At 41.2% G+C, this 19,700-nt stretch overlaps 1 protein-coding gene across 2 annotated transcripts in view; it reads left to right on the forward strand.

The window, feature by feature from the left end:
* Positions 1-4,852: 4,852 nt before the first annotated feature.
* The window catches only part of RHPN2 (rhophilin Rho GTPase binding protein 2), a 31,308-nt gene continuing 16,460 nt past the window's right edge, over positions 4,853-19,700 (forward strand). Inside the window, exons 1-4 of one of the 2 annotated variants that reach the window (XM_069793494.1) lie at positions 4,900-5,069; positions 12,565-12,720; positions 15,785-15,900; positions 19,214-19,342. In XM_069793494.1, coding sequence (XP_069649595.1) covers positions 15,872-15,900; positions 19,214-19,342 — 158 coding nt within the window. In that variant the 5' untranslated portion in view covers positions 4,900-5,069; positions 12,565-12,720; positions 15,785-15,871. Of the gene's footprint in view, positions 5,070-12,564; positions 12,721-15,784; positions 15,901-19,213; positions 19,343-19,700 lie in introns of both variants that reach the window. The other variant, XM_069793493.1, reaches the window with a different exon arrangement.

The following is a 19,700-nucleotide window of genomic DNA, read 5'->3' on the forward strand; positions in this document are numbered from 1 at the left end:
TGGTTGGTGAAAAAAAAAATCTACATTTTGAATGAATGCTCAAATAATTGTTAGTACATATAATGCTGAAATTGAGCCCCTAAGCCATAGATGGACTTCAGGCTTTAGTTTTGCAATAAATTTTCAACATCTACTTTTGAATTAGTGCATCAAGAAGGTCAACCATAAAAGTGTCTTCCTATAGCTTTTGTTATAGTCTTTAAAACCGGTTCCTCAAATAGATAACTTATTGTTATGTGAGTCAATGGAACTTCAAACTAAAAGCAGCATAACATACATAAAAGAAGGAAGCAAAAATTTGATTCATTTACAGGGGTATTAAAAACATGTTAAAAAAGGAAAACATAAGTACAGAAAGTATAAAATTACAATATTAAATACACTACCTTTTTATTTTTCAAAACGCAGCAAAACCAGTCAGCTTGACTTCACCTCTGCCTTATCTTGTGTTCAATGGGAATATTCCCCTGAATATTCTTCCTGCCAACACATGGCTACTGTATCAGTTGATGAAAGAGACGTGAAGTACAGACCCTGAGGCATTGTTTTAGCTTCTACAAAGTGCTAATTTTCATTTTTTAAAACAATGAAGAGCAAAAAAAAGAGATAACGAATATTGTCCTTAAGTACACAGATTTTTTATCTATGGATCTCAGCTAAAGGCAAGGCATTATCTGGGAAAAGTGGTGATGATTTTGCCCATGTTTGGCCTTACGTTCTTAATACCCCCTGAAACTGCAATGTCTTATTTCCAATATGATCTCACAGTAGAACAGGCAAAGCACATTAGCTATTCAATAGGAAATGGGATTTTATTTACAGTGAAGATAAAGTTAACACATGCCCCACACTGTTAATTTGAAGAAGCAGCAGTGAAATGCTGTACCTATAGCCAATCATACCATGGCCATCCAAGGCCCTTATACTCAGTTTGTGTACTATTTTTATACCATTTTGCTATCCCTCAGTAAATTTATTGGTAAGGAAACCTTCTACTGGCACTTCTTACTTGCAGTTCCTGTCTGGTGACTTTTCAATTAATCTGTCATAAAATGCAGAACTTCTTTTGTTTATGAGAACACCTTCCCATTCTTTACTCTCAACATTTTCTAACTTGAAAATATCCTACACCTTGTAAACTTATAACAGTCTACAAGCAGATTCACATAACTATTGCTACTGTTCCCCCATGCCCTGTTTTTGCCATTCTCCATCTTTTTTTCCCCAAATATTTATGTGGAAAGAGTTGGGGGGGGGGCATGGAGGGGGAAGAGCCTATGATCCTTTTTCCTCTCTCCTCACCTAAAATTCCCCTACAGTAGCCGGACATTTGCTCATTAAGAACTGCAATCTTCAGAAATAAAGGATGATACTAACTTGATTAACTTGCTGCAGTTGAATTCATCGACAGTAAAGCTATAGGCTGTCAGGGTTACTAACAAAATCTTTTTGTCTGTCCTCTCAAAACAGAAGTTTAATATTCAAAGCCACCAACAACAGGAAAAGAAATATGTAACCATGTGTCAGGTTCAGAATTCAAGAATCTACCTTGAGAAACAGCAGGAGTCGGTGCATACTTCTCCCTTCATACAGTATCATTCTAACGTGCTTTTGCTGATAGGCCTCCATGTGTCTCTGGGACAAAAGCTGTCTTTGAGGCACTTGTTACCATCCTGTAGCTGCAAGGTCTATAAAAATCACAAAAAAAGGAACATTCTCTTTCCAGAGAATGGCACCTGTCCTTACTAAGTCAAAGCAGATTCATATCTTCAGTATGTAACAGTGCATCAGCACGCATTCCAGCAGGAAATTAATTTCCCAAACTGAGACCATTTCCTGGTGGCCAAAGATAAGACTAAAGATGGAATTTCATATATTCACCTATATGGGGGAAGGGGAGAAGAACAGGATTGACCGAGCAAGTGGAGCGATACAAACGTAACAGAAATATGGCACATAATGTGTACATGTACATATATATCATATATACTATTGTGTGTCTGTGGTAAGGCTATCCAAATTCTGGTCCCTCTTTACTATTGTGGGGCAAAATCTGGGACAACTCAAGCTCTGCCATTCTGTGCCTGTTTTCAGTGTGGTTATTGTTTGGATCACCTGGCTGGTTTATCTGTGAAGATACACAAAGCCAGATAGCATCGAGTTCTGTAAAACAAAGAGATTTGATGCAGAGATAACATTCATTGCTTCAATTTCAGTACTTTAGGCACAACATACCTATCTTCTTTGGATGCAAAGTCTTAAGCATTTGATGCTTTCTCAGAGATAGTGCCACATCCAGTGCAACAGATCACTGAATTTACTCTCTTCTAATATTAATATCAACCAAACATCTGCATCTGTATGCCCCTTTTTCTGAGTGCATGTATTCCAGATTCCTTGCCTGTTATTACTCAATCTCTACAATGCAGCAAACCAAACCTTCTGATTAATATAATCGTGAGAAACTGAGCAAGTCTGCGGTAGGAACCCACCTCTATCTAGGAATTGTAATAGCAACCAAAAAGCTACTGGAGACAAGATGTTTAACCAACTGGCGAGAAGAGCAGGGGCATGTTTTTTTGAGGGTAAATCAGGTTTTGGAATGTTCTAAGCTGCAATTTACATTCCAGGGTCAGGGAGCACTCCTACCCAGCCATTACACTGCTCAGCCCTAGCTACTGACACCGTATAATCAACGTGTGCATTTTGCAAAAAAGCATATTCACCATATGCAGACAAAACTTACAGTGACTTACTTAAGAAATATGGTATCAGTCCTAATGCAGTCATGATGAAGTACCCTTTATCCAAGTGAGGGGAAGGCATGGTCTAATCTGGAAGTTGTGAGAGTGTTGGGCGACATACCCAGGACACTAAAGACAGGGGAAGAAGCCTGTAAGAGCCATCTTGGGCTCTCCTGAATTTGCTGTGGAAATTTGCTGGGTGTAGCACCACTGATTTCATTTTAATCAAAGACTCCACCAGCAACAAAGAAAGGCTGCATTTTGTCACCAAGATACGTTAGAAGTTATCTTTGGTATTACACTGTGCAGAAACTTCTGCAAATTTCTGTTTGACACATAACCATGATTAACAGTCACTTGTCGTGTTGTTAACTGTCTGACCCTTTGGCCTGGCTACAAACTCTTAGGACTTTATTTGGAGTAACAGCTGTAGCCTTTCAATAAGATCAGTTTTCAATAAATCCAGTGAAAGCAGTGCAAACTCCTAAGACGGTCACATTAATACTGTTTTAATTGCCAGATTGTATCAGCGTGGCCTGTGCTGGCAAATTACTCATTTATCTCTCATTTATATTAACTTAAACTCATTTATATGTACTGCATTGGAGTTTTACACTGATTTGCAAGATGTAAATTTAAAATCCTTTTTAATTTGGCAGGTAAGTACATTTTCTAATAGCATAAAAAATAATTTAAAATATTTTTTACACCCTCTAAATAGAGACTGGAGCAAGTTAAACTACTTTCCCACTTTTACCTATTTTTATTTAACACATAATTTGATACATTAATCCAGTATCTTTAGATTTGTTGGAAAAAAGGAAGAAGTACTGGGGTGAAAGTGAACAAATTTGGGAAGAACAAAATTCAGCTGACTTTGAGAGACAGCAGCAGATCTTCGGATCCCAATTTCTGAGTTGCTGGCTCTAGTCTTCTTCCTTAAAAACAGGCAGTAGACACAGCTTAACCAGACTGCTCTGCATAACTCTCTGGAGACACCGGTGTTTTCAAAGGAAGTTTCAGTTAAGGATGTAATTCCTAAGATATTTTTCCTTTAATAAAGAAACGGTGCCTTTTCAGATTTTTTCCTGGCACAACTACACCATACTTCTAAGAAAGATGAAAAAAAGAGGAAAGAAGGGAGGGGGAGAAGACAAGTTTGGCAATATCGTTTCAAGTATTTTGCTGTATCGCATCTTTAAATGCCCGCATAACGCTGTAGGTTAGGCCTGGCTAGTAGTCGGAACCGATATCGGCAATTTCCTTACACGAGCATCCAGTAACGACATTTGCGAAACCAGTTACACAACGGAATATTCCAAAGACAGGAGGTTTTCAGTGCGAACACTGCAGATTTTCGCAATGCCGAGGCTGATCCCACAACAGCTTCCCGGAGCCGGGGCCAGCCCTGCCTTTCACCGAGATACTGCTGCCCTTCTCAGGGGCCAGGGCTGGAGCCCCTCCAGCTCCCCGGGCTCTGGGGTCTCTCCCGGGCTCCTGCCCTCCCCCAGACAGGGCCGGCGCGCCGCGGCAGAGGCCAGGCTTGCGAGCCGTGCCGGCAGGCCCACACGCACCCCAAAGCCCATCGCTGGGGCGCCATGTGGCCGTGCGGGCCCTGGGCTCCGCGCCGGTAATCCCCCCCGCTGCGAGGGGGACCCCCGGGTTTGGGGAGCAGCCCTCTCGGAGGAAGGAGCCCGCGCCGAGGGGCGGCCACCCGCGGGAAACCTTATCTCCCCGAGGCGGGCCCCAGGGAAAGCCGGCGGCGGCCGCACGGTGCCGGGGCGGGGGGGGGGCGCCCCGGGCGGCCACCCACCCCTGGGTGCCGTCGCCAGGCGCAGCGGCAGGGGGAGGCCGTGGTGGGGAAGCGGCAAGAGGCGAGCGGTCCCTTCGGGGCGGCCAGCCGGACTCCGGCAGGCTCGAGGGGAGCGCGGAGCACGGCCGGAGGGCCGGGGAGGGGTGGGCTGAACCACCGCCGCGCAGCGGGGCGCCGGGCTCCGCTTCCAGTCGGTCACAGCCACGGCCCTGTCTCCGGACGAGGGGCACCTCACCCGGCGGGGAGCGGCTCGGCGGCCGCCGCAAGGACCTGGCCGGGGCGGCGGAGGGGCAGCGCTGTGGGGCGGGGCAGCTCCTCCCCGCCAGCACCGGAGGTGGAGCCGGGCGGCGCCCTGGGGCAGCGCCCGCATTTCCCGCAGGGTCGCGGCTCCCCGCAGCAGCGCTCGGCTCGCAGCGGCGGAGGGACGGCTGGCTCGCCCGGAGATGACAGACGCCCTGCCGCCCCGCGGCTGCCAGGCGGCGGAGCCGGCGGAGGACGGCTACTTTCGGAAGGTGGGAGGCTCAGGGGCGGTGGGCTGTGTGCCCCGTGGGCTGTGTGCCCCGTGGGCTGTGTGCCCCGTGGGCTGTGTGCCCCGGGCAGCCCCGCGACGCGGGCACTTGGGGTTCGGCGGTCCGAACTGTCCGCCGCTGGCGGGTCGCTTTCTCCTGGCGGAGCGTCGTGAGCCCCGTCCCTCGGCAGCCCGCGGCGGCCGGGGAGCTGTGTCGGGGGGGGCGAGGGAGGGAAGGAGGCGAGGTGGGGACCTCTGCCTGGCCAGGAGCAGGGGAGCGCCCGGAGCCGGGCCCCGGCTGGGGAGTACGCGCTGAGCTGGCGGCGGCGCGGGCGGGGCGCTCCGCGGGGTCCCGGGCGGCGGCCGCCGCCGGAGCGACCGACCCTCCGCTGCTTCTGAGCTGGGCTTCACTTTGAAGGACAGGAGCACTCATACCTGTACAAAACGACCGAAATGCCACTTGACGGCCTTCTTTTTGCCGCCTTTTTTTTTTTCTTTTCCCCTGCGCTATTCGCTCGTCTCAGCGTCTCCTCGCTCGCTCTCTAGTAAATTGCCTTGTGTACCTGTAAGAAAGTTTACTGGAGTGAGGCAATGAAGTTAACAGACTCGTTAGGAAGTTTTTAATGAACATCGACACTAATTACTTTTCAGACTGAGTGGGCGGCTTATGCCATAACCTGCACCTGAGTTCTTTCTACGCAACAGTAATTATAGTTAAGTATCGCCTGTAATGCAGCCCTGTGGGCTTCGGTGAACTTCACTGGAGGTAAAGGGCAGTAAGTGCCGTTTTCGGGAAGCATTGATTCAGCATTCTCTCGCTGTTTTTAAGTTCTCCGTGCTTGTAACTTTTGTCGATGGGCTTCAAATAAAAGTGTAGGTATACGGGGGTTTTGGTGTAGATTCTGGATCAGAGACCATAAATAGTTTATTCTATGGAGGGGGAAAAAAAGCCTCACACATCAGGTTGTTACTGCTCACCTCTGCACAAAAATATTACTACGATGCACTTCAGCTGCTACCTGGATTACACGGTGGGGAGGCACATACGCTTTGCACTGTGTCCTCTTTACAGGTTGTCCGGTTTTTGCCCCTGGTAGTCACCAAATTCATAAGCCTGCAGGAGCTTAAGCAACAATATTGCCCTTTAGCAGAGGAACTGCAGCTGGAAAGAGCCAAGATTTGCCTGTGCCCAAGGAATCAGTATGGCCATATAAAATAACTAGACAGACTGAAACAAAACTTTGACCAAATCTTGTCTGGTTTCTCATTTGAGTAATCCTACTACAATATTTGGTGAGTAATCACTTCTTTCTTAGTAGTCTGTAGCAGGAAATCATGTAATTTATTTCCAAAAGTTGTAATTATTTAGAGTTTTTACAGCTTTGTTTTCTGTAGTAGGGGATGCTTGTAGACTGCCTTGAGGCACATTAGTAAAAAAGTTGACTTTTCATGAATTTGTCAAGTTCGTTAAGTTAGATAAATCAACTCTTCAACCTGTTTGTTTTTACTGACGAGGACTAACTGAAGTTTAATAGCCAAGTTGTGCTTCATAAGTCGTAAGAGGAGTATATCTCGTGCACTCAGACTTGCTAAAGGACTGAGTTTATTTTCAATTAAATTGTACGTTAGGGTTAAATTAACGGAAACAGCATTAGACGAGTGTAAAACCCATATCCTGGACAAGAATGAAGTTTCTCTCATAATGAAAATACTGTAAGATCAATTTTATACCTATCATGAGCATCTTTCCCACTTTTGAATTACTTAAGACTTAAAACAGTAGAAAGTGGATATGAATCTGATATTAAATCTGGGTGAGCCAGTGTTGTAGTGGAACATTCTTCCCTCTGTTCAATCAGATCTTTGAAAGGTTCATCCAGCTCCTGAGTGTCTTTATTAAAAAAGTTGTAAACTTCAGATCAGGCTAGATGCTCAAAGCCTTTTGTCCCTAAAAGTTAGATGTAAGCAGGAAACTGGTATTCCTTGTTATACATTAGTTGAATGGTCTCAAAGATCAGAGCTTTCATTCTGACTAAATAGTTCTAAGAGAAGGAGGGAGGAAAAAAATGCCAACCAGAACAATCCCACTCCTGGAATCTTGAACAGATAGAAGCTGTGAACCCAAGGAGATACTCTGAACATAGTATCTTCAGGCTTTACGTGTTCATTGGAATGGTATGCTAGGTGATTTCATGTAACTGAAACTAGTGATTGAGCTGTTCATGTGTGTCCATGGGTCTTCTCCCCTCCACACCCCCGCCCCCAAGTTCCTTTGTATCGCTTTCCTGACCCTTTTTAAATCACAATACTTTTTTGTTTTCCTAAAAGGATCTGAGAGTTGGTTTACCAGTAGCGTTGGTGCAGAATCACATCAGTTTCCGAGGCTAGTTCTTGTGTTCTTAGATCAAAAGATATTTACTTAATTGACCTTTTTATTCTGTAAGCTGTGGAGCAAGGTGAAAACACTTGCTTTGTATCAGTCCTGCTCACAAAAGGGCTTCCAAGCCCTATTTACACAATGAGGTTGCCTTCCATACTTTGCAAGAATATTGTGCACGATGAAATTTTATAGTTGAGAAAAATTGAGCAATTCATACAATATCCATTTGTTTTAGACTTCCGATATTTTCTTTTGATGAATGGATTACTGTGGGAAGTATGCTCAAAGTTTGTATAGTGCCCTTTTGTGTATTACACTTTTTGAAGTCTTAAATACAGCATAACAGAAAACAACCCTCAGTACTCCCAAGTTGCAGTATGTAAAACAACTTAATTCTTGTTTAGCACTTTTTTTTTCCTGTAGGGAGGAGGCCCTGTAAAACTATGACTGGCTCTGTGTAAAGGGCTGTGACCAGGAATGTAGAAACACATGCACAATCCTGTTTCCTGCTTTGACTTCTGTTACCACACTAGAAAGTTAGGCTTGCTGTGACACTGCCAGGTGAGTCTGAGATGTGATGGGTGGCAGCTACTGCAGTCCACTTGCACCTTTCCTCAGACTCCCTCTCTCCATTCCTTTCCAGTGATGTCAGAGCTGTTCTGTAGGAACCTTGTCCTCTTTCCTTTACCCCATCTCTGTCCATTATCTCCTTTTTCCCCATGGCAAAGGCCTGTCATATTTGTATAGGCAAAATTAAATTTTCCTTAAAACTATAAGATGCTTTGAGCTGGCTTGGCTGCCTTTTTTTTTTTTTTTTTTTTTTTTGTCCCCTAAATATCTAGTTTTAAGGAGATTACCTGTGCAGCCACACAGGGTATATGCAACTCTGTCAGTGTTACCCCTATTCCCTTCCCCTTATACCTTGCCTCCAAAACAACTCTCTTTAACCATTTGATTAGCTGCAGCCAAACTTGTGAGAAGGATTTTGGTTTTAAAACCAAACCAAACAACAACAACAAAAAAATCCTGGCTGGTGTCCTGAAGACGATATGGCAAAGTGGAAGAAGCGCCTTACTTTCCATCAAAAAAAAGATAGAGCTTCTGTCTAGAACTTTTTACTTTCTGGGAAGATAATGCACTAGGAAACTGTTTCTACTACTGTTTTATCTCAAATCACATCACATGTGGATAGCTTAGTTCAGTGTATTCCATAGCACATTGCCAGGGCAAACTGTACCTGTACTCCTGGGTAGTGCGAGTGCTCTTGGACCGTCAGCCTCCTGCCTTGACCTCCTTCCTGCAGAGTTCCACATTCTTTCGCTATTACTGGCAGCAACCTGTGAAGTAGCCATGCATGTCCTGCATGTCCATCCAGATTCTGTCTCCAATCTTTGTTCCTTATGAAAGTCTGTGGTCAGCAGAAAATAATGACAAAAATAATGATAAGAGCAAAGAACAATTTGTTTTAGAAGTAGAGCAAGGAATTTAGACAGGAAGGACTTTTCAACAGACCAATAGTAATTAAAGCAGGTCTGTCCTTGTGTGCTGCCTTGCTTGTACAAGATGCTTCTCCCACCTCTGGGAGAGTGATTCTTCAAGCCTGCCATGGTTCTGTGGATCACTTGGCCTCTCAGACCTCTTCCTGTTTTGTTTTTTTTTTTTAGTTACTTTTGAATTCTTGTGGGAGAAACAGCTCTCTTTTTCAAGCTGTTCTCCCCTTCTTTTTTTTCTTTTCTTTTTTCATTACAGAGCCCCACCCCACTTAACCAGCAAGTTTTCACAAAGTAAATATCCCCAAAACATGTCAATATACAGAACTCAGGATATTTATAAAGTAGTACTCATCTAGTGACAGGATCCAACACTTGTGTGGTGATCTATTAGTAGGGCTATGCCTGCCCTGTTTGTGGTTTTTTTTGGTGTGGTTTGTTGTTTTTTGGGGGGGGGGCGGGGGGGTAGGAGCAGAGCAAGGAAGAGGTACCTAGCAAGTTCTTTCTACTATATCTTTCCCATCTTGGTTTGCTGCTTTGTAACACCTTATGCAGACTGTAACTTTGCAAATTCCCTAATCAGTCAGGAAGTTCCAATAAATGATAAGAAAAAGCCATAGTTCATTTTCCAGGGTTACCCTTTCTGTAGCTCTCCAAGCATCTGCTGGTACAACACTAAGCATCCGGTCTTCAATTTGGTTGTTTTGGATAGCAGTCCTTTGTGCTATGTAGAGGCAGAGCAGTAGGACAGCTAGCTTAATGAATCTTTAGATTCTGATCAGTTTAATGAAGATGCATATTTTCTTTTCCCTTTCTTAAAGCTTTGGTTCCATCTGTGAGGCTAGATACTTATCATACAGACAAAGCTGATGATTCAAAAAGAAAGACAGTATATATTAGTCCTTCCTGTCAGGGGGAAAGGCTAAAAACAGAAAACAAGCAGTTCTATAAATGAAGCACCAGGCTGAAAATGATGATAGGTATGGTAACCAGCTCATGAATCAGCACTTTCCTAATTACTCTCTCTCCTTCCCCTCCTTAGCTTTTGGGGTTTCTTCTGCAGGGCTTCCCCCTCCAATGTCTCAGTTTACCAACCTGCTACACTTGTGCTTCCACTGGCATTTAGCTCATGTGGCTCTTTTTAGTCATTAGTAGCCAGGCAACCATCAACATTAGCATTGACACAGGAATATTTATTTGCCTATTTGTTCTCTTTCCACTTGCCTGGTGGGACCGAAACAATGTTGTGATGATTCATACTCCCTGTCATGCCATATCCACTCATTATATACAAATTCATAAAACCTAAAACTGAAAGTAGGCCTTCATGTGAAACTAAGAATCATCTGCAACTTGGTTAGTCAAGAGACAGACATCTCTGATGAATTACTAATTTTCATTTTGCTTAGTAAGTGGTGTGACAAGATGGAATATTGTATAGAAAATACGTATTTGGAATTTAATACAATAATTAGTTCTAAAACTTTATATTAATCTTTGGGGCCAGGAACTTAGAACTGTAAAATACTTGTTCATGGCACAAGTAGACTAGGCTCTGGAAGACCAGATCTTCCTGCCTTTTTTTTTTTTTTTTAACTCGTATAAAACTTCTACTGTTGAAAGACTTGCAGTATATAGCTAAAATTTCAAACTGAACTAGTGGGAACATGCAAAGAGAAACTTTAATTATAGTAGTGGAAGAAGGTAAGGAAATAAACATAATAATTTAGCAGGACTTAGGATCAGTTCTAGACATACTGCTGTGAATCATGCTGTTTACTACAATTGCTGTTGCAGCCAAAGAAGTTATGTGCGTAAGTTAAATTGCATACACGTTTAAATATCTGGAGGATATGCCATTTGTGTACAATACTGGGCTTGACAAGCAGCACAGGTTGTACTGGCTGGAAAGGAATGTTTTATTTTAAGCAAGAAGGCACACCTAGTTTCAACTCTGTGTCACCTTCAGTCTGTGGCTCATCTTAAAAGTTCAAACCACTACTTCATAAATCATATTTATGTTAATTTGAAATGCTTACTGCAATTACTCATTGTTTGGCAAACAGTCATGATTTTTGTGTCCATCTCAAATGGATTTCTGATACTAAAAAATACTTCTGTCTTGAAGAAAGAACTTCCTGGCATTCAAATTAAATACAACTGCTTCTTTATTTGGGACCCATACTTTTGACAGCTATCTTCCCTCTGTAGTAGGTAATTTCTCAAGGCCTAGAGCCTAAACTTGGAAAATCACAGAGATACTGTCTATAACCCTTAGACTGGGGGATTTTAAGGCTCCTTCTGATGGGAGGTAAGCACTGGTGTCTTATACAGAGGCAAGATGCTGTCTATCCATAGCTAACCTGGAGTACCTGATTGCAGGCTTGCCTAGCTGCTGTCTCTGGTAGAATAAAATCTCCCCAAAATCCCACACGAGTCCTGAACGGTCAGTCAGCTGCTTCCTTGCTCTGCTTGAGCTCCTGCTGTTGAGCTGGCTGTGCCTGGTCTGACAGAGACAGTGTCACACTGAGATCCCACAGGCATTCATAATACAAGTGTTTGTCAAATAAGTGTGTGTGGGATAATGTTTATAAACTTAAAAATAAACCCCAGTGGGATGTCCTGCCACCTAAGCTCAGGCATTAGTTCTAACAAGAGATGAGCAGCAATCCCATTGGAATCTGTCAGCTCACCCCATCAATTAGTTAAAGGATTGTGATCAAACATGCAGGCCCTGCGCAGGCCAGCCTTCATCAGGAGGTGCATGTTTATTTGTCTAATATCAGTGTCTGTTTCTTTCAAGATGTTACCTGACTAGGTACGTAAATAACACATGTCAAGAATCTGTAACTCTTGTATAGGTCTTGCCTCTGACAATGATACATTAAAAACATATCAGCTTCCTGATTCTACAGTTCAACAATGCTATTCAACCAAGCAGGAAGAAATAAAGTAGCTAGCTAACTGAACTTCAGGTTTTAAAAAGCTTTTATTGGTTCAGGAGCTAAGGATAATAATATTTAAGCACTTTAAACACTGCTTTATGAAGTGCAGCTATGCTCTGAGGGGGAAAAAGGCTCTAAAATGGATAGCTGAGTTTATTATTTGAATTTTCTCCACAGCAAAATTACTCGATTTACTTGTCTTCCCCCCCCCCCCCCCCAAATGCATGCAATGAAAGCTTAAATCATACTCCATTCTTGGTCATTTTTGCAGCTTCCTAGGAATAACCATTCTTTTGTTGCTATTTAATAATTTTACTGATAGTGTATAAGCCAGGGTAAAATCCAGTTCACTCTCCAATTTGTCTTGGCTCAGCAAAGAAATAAACAGTAATTAAATGAAGCATCTAGCATCCTGTTGACAAGAAATGAAACAGTAGGTGTGGAAACCGCTGGGAAGTTTGGCTGCCAGATATTGTAATGAACTGAACATTAACATTCTTGGGATTGTCCAAATGTGAACCAAGTACAAATGCTGTCTGGGAGAGCGATCTTCTACATGGAAGAAAACAAAATTAAACACTTTCTTGGACCTGACTGCAAAATAATTTTTTAGTATGCAGAACTTATGCTTTACATAAGGGGGAATCTTCCCCAGATTCTTTATTTCCTATGTTTTTTTTGCAGATGCTGGTTATTTTCACTGTCCTCTATGCAGACTTCTACCCATAAGTTTTCTGGCAGCCTGATTACATAAAGAGTTCAAACCTGCAAATGAACACAAACTAGCTGAGTGTCCCTACCCCTTGTACAGGAGATGTAAAAAGCAATGTTTTCCAAAAGGTAAAATACAATTCTTTATAGGCCTTGACAAGTAAATGGGAGGTATATGCTTGCAGCAGGTGAGCCTATCCTGAAAACAGACTCCTCTATCTACAAGAAGCCTTTCATCAAGAAGACAGCACTTCCAGGCACACTGGAGGTGATATGGATGCCTCAGTCTGTCAGTGCCTTGTCCTCTTAGGCCCCAGGCCTGTTTTTGCATTAAAGCTTCATACAGAGATTAGTGGCTGGTCCTGAAATACAGGGAAACATCTCTGCCACTTCCTCTCTTTGCACAGAGTTTAAGATCATTGCAGTTTTGCACTCATCGTTCAATGGGAGCTTGTTTGATTTCTGGGCTGGATGCTCGATCAAAGGTCCACTGAAATAAACACACCACATCTACTGAGTTTAATGGGCTTGGGAATCAGGCAGTTGATCTTCCTGAAAAATTTCTCAGAAGTAGAGCTGTAAAGAAGTATTTGAATGATGTCATGAAACTTGTTTGGCACACAGGAAGGACAGGGAGTTCTGGAAAGAAGCTGCAGCTTTACAGAGAAAATGAAGATAAGGGCAAAGGCAAGGATGTGTTTAGGAAGGATGCTTGGACTAAGTGGGCAAGAAAGAAGTTGGAAGAAAGCATCACAGACCTATACAGGGATATAGAGACGACAGGTCCAAGATGAGAATCAAGTATTCAAACTGAATGGAGAAAGCAAGAGGAAATAATTTGGCAAGGTTCAAATGAAAAATGGCATGGATAGAGTGGAAGGAGAGAAGACTTTGAATACCAGTAGTAGAGAAAGATTATACAACACAAAGTGAAGAAAAACAAAAAGTTGGAAAACCAGTGGCAGCCCAGAAAAAGAAACATGCTAAGAGCAGAAAGCAGCTTGTGGGTAGAAGACCACGTTGTACCCTTAGGTGTGCCTTGCTTATGTCTCTGCATATAAACGTGTAAAGGAGTGTAAAGTATTTAGTAGTTAAAGGGCTGTTAATCTGAGATGAATGAATGAATGAGTTTGCTACATGTCCATGTCCTTTCCGGTAAGAAGTTCATCTTCTGTGTATTGTGCTTTCTCAATGAAGAGAGTGTATACTGCACACCCAAGTTTTGGGCTTCTGCTGTAATTGGTATTTCAATGCAGAAACATTTCTGCAATAAGAATAATTTAATGTGGCATGTTTTTTCAAGTTATCTGGCAAACAGTGCTTCTGAAGATGTTTGCACAAGCTTCCCGTCATTTCACCTATTTATTACAAACTTTTCAAACTAGAGATTTAAAATTAACAATATTGGGCTAAGTGCTTTCTCAGTTGAACTAGTGTAATCTGGATTGATTGGCTCGTTTCTCCATTGTCAAGTCAATTTGCTTTCACTTGTGAACCTAAATAAGAACTGAACTTCAAGTAGATGATTAGAACCTCATGTTCTATTTAAATACTTGCTTTTGTTGTGCTGGTACTTCATTGCTTGACCACTTATAATTAGAGTTTGCTGAGAGACTTTTAAATGCTATTATATCAAAACCAAATTTTTCTGATCAAAAGGAAGAGGGGGAGGTACAAAATCGTGCATAATTTAGTGGCTGGAGTACTTGAGGGAAGACTTGTATCAGACAGATCTGAGCCCCCTTCTTGTGTAAGGCATGATCCACTAGGACCCTGATAAGCTTTGTAACGATACCCAGCAAGGCCACTCAAAAGGACATGCTTTATATAACTGTAAGCCTTAAAACAGAGTGGTCTTACTTGCTCCAGAATCAGTAGTTAAGGCTGCAGGGATGTGCTGGTTGGCTATAAATGAGTATTAATATTCAAAGACATTTGATACTTCAAAAAAAGGCGGGGGCAGGGGCAAAGAATAAAAAAGTTGAAGTGAAACTTCTAAGCTTTTTAAAAAAGGTGATAAGATTGTGTTTCCATTAAAGACAAACATGCAGTCCTATTCATCCATAACAGTTTTTGCTTGTAAGTGCTCACCACAATACAATGGCTCAGTCCTGCTCAAGCACAGGTTGCAGTAGTTTGAGTCTTGTGCTTGTGTAAGGTATACATGTACACAGGAGCATTCTTGTGAATTTTGGATTTCATGCTTTACTTTTTAAGGGCTTAATTTGATGAGTATCTGAAGGTATAATCATCATCTTACCCTGTCAAGCTCTATTATTCCATATCCAATCTTACCCCATCTCATATTCCATTTCCTGTCTTACTTGATACTGAGCTATCAATATATAATCTTTTTTTGGCCAACAGGTAACAAGAAAAACTGATGGACTGATAAATCATTGCATCTGTCACTGTGAACATACACAGATGAAAACGCTTATTCATGTTTTACCTTTTTGGTGCAGTACGCAAAGGTGCTGTTGGGTTAGGGCAGGGTAGACTTAAAGATCCAAGAGTATTTCTTGGGTGTGAAGAAGAGCCGTACAGATAAGCAGTATTGTGCCAAAAATAAGCTTGAGATGTAAAGAGAGGAACTTAGGGAAGGAGGGGTAGGAATTGTACTGAAGGTCTTAGTGCTAGAAGGAACAAGATCTCAGTGCTAGAAGGAACAAGAGCAGAGATCCTTAGAAGGGTTCTTAAAACTGTGAGCAGTGGTGCCACCAAAGCCTGTTTTTGACAGAATTGTATTTCAAGGCTGCATATATCCCAATGTGGAACTGGAGATATTTTGCAAAGGTTAAGCAGAAGCTTTGATAGGAGTTACTGCCTTGCCAGATACTGTTTTTATGGAACCTGTAGAAACTTAATAACACTCTGTCAAATTTGGTTATAATTGGAAAACAGCTTTAAAAGATTTTTAGGGGAGAGCAGACTGGCTCACACATGTACGTAAGCTTTAAAACAAATATTTTCTGCCTGGATTTTAATGTCAGATACTTTGGTCATGGTGTCTCTTTCTCTTTTAATAACCAGGTTTGAGAAAAGAAACACTGTCAGTCATTCATCATTGATGTCAGTGTAGTTAATTTGTATTCATACAGAACTCATGCCATTAAAGTTCATTCAAATTCAGTGTTACTCCCTTTTCAGTCTCTTCCAACAGCAACAAAAAAACTTTTTTCCTTAATTCTAGGGATGTAATCCTCTTGCTGAGACTGGTCGAAGCAAACTGCAAAATCAAAGAGCTGTCCTAAACCAACAGATCTTAAGAGCAGTAAGAATGAGAGCTGGTGCTGAAAATCTTCTAAGGTATGTGTCATGACTTCCTAGTTCTCTTGCCTAGGCAACAAATTATTAAAAAAAAAAAAAAAAATTTAAAAAGTCTTTTAGCTGTTGCTTTTTCCCAGTCTGCCTAACTGCTCCCCTAACATGCTGCATAAATTACTGCTGGATGCTTTGTGAATCTCCCTGAAGTTTTTTTAATGCTGTAGCTCTATAGAGTCATTACCTGCTATAAAGTGCACTTTCAAAGCTGGTATGCTGTAGCAAATGAGCTGAATGTTAGACTAGCTTACGTTGCTCTGTTTGATCAGCTTTATTGCTAGTAATAATGAGAAGTGAACCTTGCTGAATATTGTAATGAGTCCTTTTTACACCTTAAAGATATTGTTGCTGTGCTGATCCTTTAGATCTGCGCTCCACAGAGGAAAGGACCGTCAGTTGCCTTATTTATTCCATGTAGTAGTGATACAGGAGTAGCAGGGTACCGCACATCTAATTTGAGCTGGGTTACAGTTGCCACCAAATTCTCCCACGGTTTGAAGTAACTGGAAGAGGCTTTGCCCTTTATCTATTATATTTTGTCAACGAAATTTTTTTTTTTTTAAGACACAGTTTCTTATGTGGCTGTCCCCATAGGAATAGCCTTATGTTGACCATGTCTTGAGGCTATTATATCCTGTGATTAACTGCTTAGCAAACAGTCCTGTAGCTTTCCAACAATGCATCCCTCTGTTACACAGAAGAACTGAGAATTTCCCCAATACTCATCTGCAATAGTCTGCTACAGTATCTGTTTATCTGCAACTGGAGCAACTCTCTAAGAACAAAAACCTGGTCAATATACTTCCCTTGGAGAAGTGAAAATGCTTGGATAAATTAATGTTTTTTACACTTGCCATTAATTGATGGGTTGCTCTTTGCCTGTCACCTGCCTTTATCTCCACTCTTGGCAAGAGAGTTGGTAGTTTTAGCCTCTGTGACTGACTTAATTTTGCTTTGTTTTCTGGTAATTGACTTAAGGAGTAAGTCTTGGGGTCTTTTGCTACCTTCTGTACACATAGCAAAATTCTTATATCTGCTTTTGAAACTGAACACTGTTCATTCAATAGATGTTTCTGCATGCCAACTCAGGAGTGTTTTGGAAAGGCTAGAGAGATGAGTAATATCTAATGTGAACGCTGGCTACTCTAACATTCAACCTAAAGATGTCCTGAAGTTTGGCTCCTGATACCAATATTAGCTGCTGAAGTACTGAAGTTGCTACCGACAAGAGTGGGAACTAAGCCTATTTGAAGAGTAGATGATCAGACTTCTTTCTAAGTTATTAAAAATCTAGAATGAATTTATACCTGTTAGTCTATTAAAACTTGCTAGTTCTTTGAAAGAAGTAATTTTAAAAGTAACCTGACCAGTAGACAGTTCAGATGACTAGATGTATTTATGGTCTCCTAAGGAAAAACATAAATAAACAAGCTTTATGTTTTCAGATTCTGTTTGCATTTCATCAAGTTCTAAAAGAAGCAAACCAATTGCTGTCCACAAGGAGCCTCCTGCAGTAGGACTTGAGAAAAAACTGGAAATGCGTGTTTCTTTACTTTTGGCTGAAAGTAAATGCTAGGCTTGAAACAAATGATCCACATAGCGCAAAGACTTGTTTTTACAACTTCTGAAAGTCACCCTCTCCTTGTTGTCTTTTGTTCTGGAAGTTCTGAGTTAAAACTGAATTCAGAGTAGAGTTATGTGGATCTCGAGGATATCACATTGCCCCTGTTGCTGTCTTTTGCTGTTTGTCATTTACAAAGTATGTCTACAGTGCAAAAACATGAAAAGATAATCAAATTAACTCTAAATTGCATGGATGTTGAGAGCAATATAGCTGTATTATAGAAGTTCACCTGGATAGAACATTGGGGTTTCTGAAAAAGATATTAGAATCCCTTCTGTGGAGGATGGTAAGCTAGACCAAACATGGAGCCTTAAGGAGGATGGTAAGCTAGACCAAACATGGAGCCTTAGTAACATGGCAATTAAATTGCTGCTAGCATCAAAGTTTGCCCAGTTATCTATGTAGTGCTGCCTTTATCAAGGAAGATCCACTCTACCCTATATTTGTGTCCAGTTTGGCTTATGCAGGCAGCAGATGTTAACATTGGTTAATTTAAGCAATCTCAGGTATTCAATAAAGTACAGCATAGAAGATTCATGTATAATGCATATATATATAATATGAAGTACAAGCTTAGAGTTTAAGCCTTGGAATAACTAGTTCTTCACCAAGGTGCTCCATAAAACTGGAGGATTATTCCAAGTGGAGCCTAGATGTATGAGGGGGTTGTTCATAAATATTTATGAAGGTGCATTTTATCTTAAAATAAAGGTAAATGCAAGATGCTGCAAACTTATTTTAAGTTTGTCATTGTCTAATGATTTGGACTCTCTAATGTAGGGGTACAATATCTTAAGCCTGGATATGGATCAAGGCCTTTTATCTTAAACTCATACCTGTGATTATAGATAACAGTTTAAGTGTCTTGAAAACAGTAATACTGTATTGAGAATTAGGTTAGAAATAGTGATATAATATCCTGAAATACACAAATAAAAAATCACAGAGAAATGCTCTGGGGAGCTAAATACTAACATCCACTGTGCTAGCAGTTCAGAATGTTGTCATGTAAATATATAAATGGCAAAGGAAACAAGCAAACAAAAAAAATCCCATTTGCATCTAACAAAATAAAATTATAGAAAAAATTGTATTGTATTAAAAATAAATATCTATAGAAAAGTATATTGTACTAAAAAAAGTCTTTGTATATTTGGTTGTAAAACATTTTGTAGTAATAGCTTTATGGGAAAGTTGTTTTCTTTTATTCTTAAGATCAGAACTCTCAACAGATTATGATTCAATTTGTAAAGTGGGGAAGTCTCTTTTGAAAAAATATCTCCTGACTCCCCCTACCTCCACCCTCATATCTTCTTCTAGGAAAAGATCACATAATCCAAAAATAGGATGGTGATTCTTTTTAAGATGCTTTAGTTTTGTTGATTAATGTATCTGAAAATAAGCTTGACCTTAATCACGCAAAAAAATGTAGCACATAGCAAACCTTCTATGTGTCTGTGTGCTGTTATCTGGAAACTATCCCAGGCTCTCCCTTGACAGAAAAACCTAATAAATTCTGAAACATAAGGTCTTGTATCATCTCTTAAGGAGGTAAAAAAAAAAAAAAAAAAAAAATCTTAAAAATGCTGAGAATGCTAGCAATGGGGTCAGCCAAGCTTATGTACAAAACCTTTTCCTCAGCAACAAAAAAATTTTGTCTCTTTCTTTCTGCAGAGCAACCAACAACAACAAAGTACGAGAGCAGGTACTACTGGAACTGAGTTTTGTAAACTCAGACCTGCAGATCTTAAAGGAGGAATTGGAAGGACTTAATATATCAGTAGAAGTTTATCAAAATACAGAGTAAGTATAAGTTACTCAGTTATTAACAGGTCTTCTGTTTACCCTTGGAAACAAAATTGTTTCTAGGTGAATGTGAATGCTGGACAGTAATTACGTGAAAGAACAGAGAGCTTGATAGGAAGAGAACATATTTGATGATAGATTTGTTGACTAAGGGTTAGTCTGCATATTTGTCTTTCACTTGGGAAAGGTATGTACCGCTAATCCTTAGATAAGGGGTTCCTTTGTGGAGGAGAGTATTGCGAGAATTGAAAGCTCTTGGGGCTGTATGGGGAGACACATGGCACTGAGCAGAATTTCCAGTACTAGAATGGCTAATTGGTTCAGTGCATTCTGGAGTGAGCAAACCTAGTGATAC

Source organism: Haliaeetus albicilla, chromosome 10, assembly GCF_947461875.1.
Source record: "Haliaeetus albicilla chromosome 10, bHalAlb1.1, whole genome shotgun sequence".
Classification (NCBI taxonomy): domain Eukaryota; kingdom Metazoa; phylum Chordata; class Aves; order Accipitriformes; family Accipitridae; genus Haliaeetus; species Haliaeetus albicilla.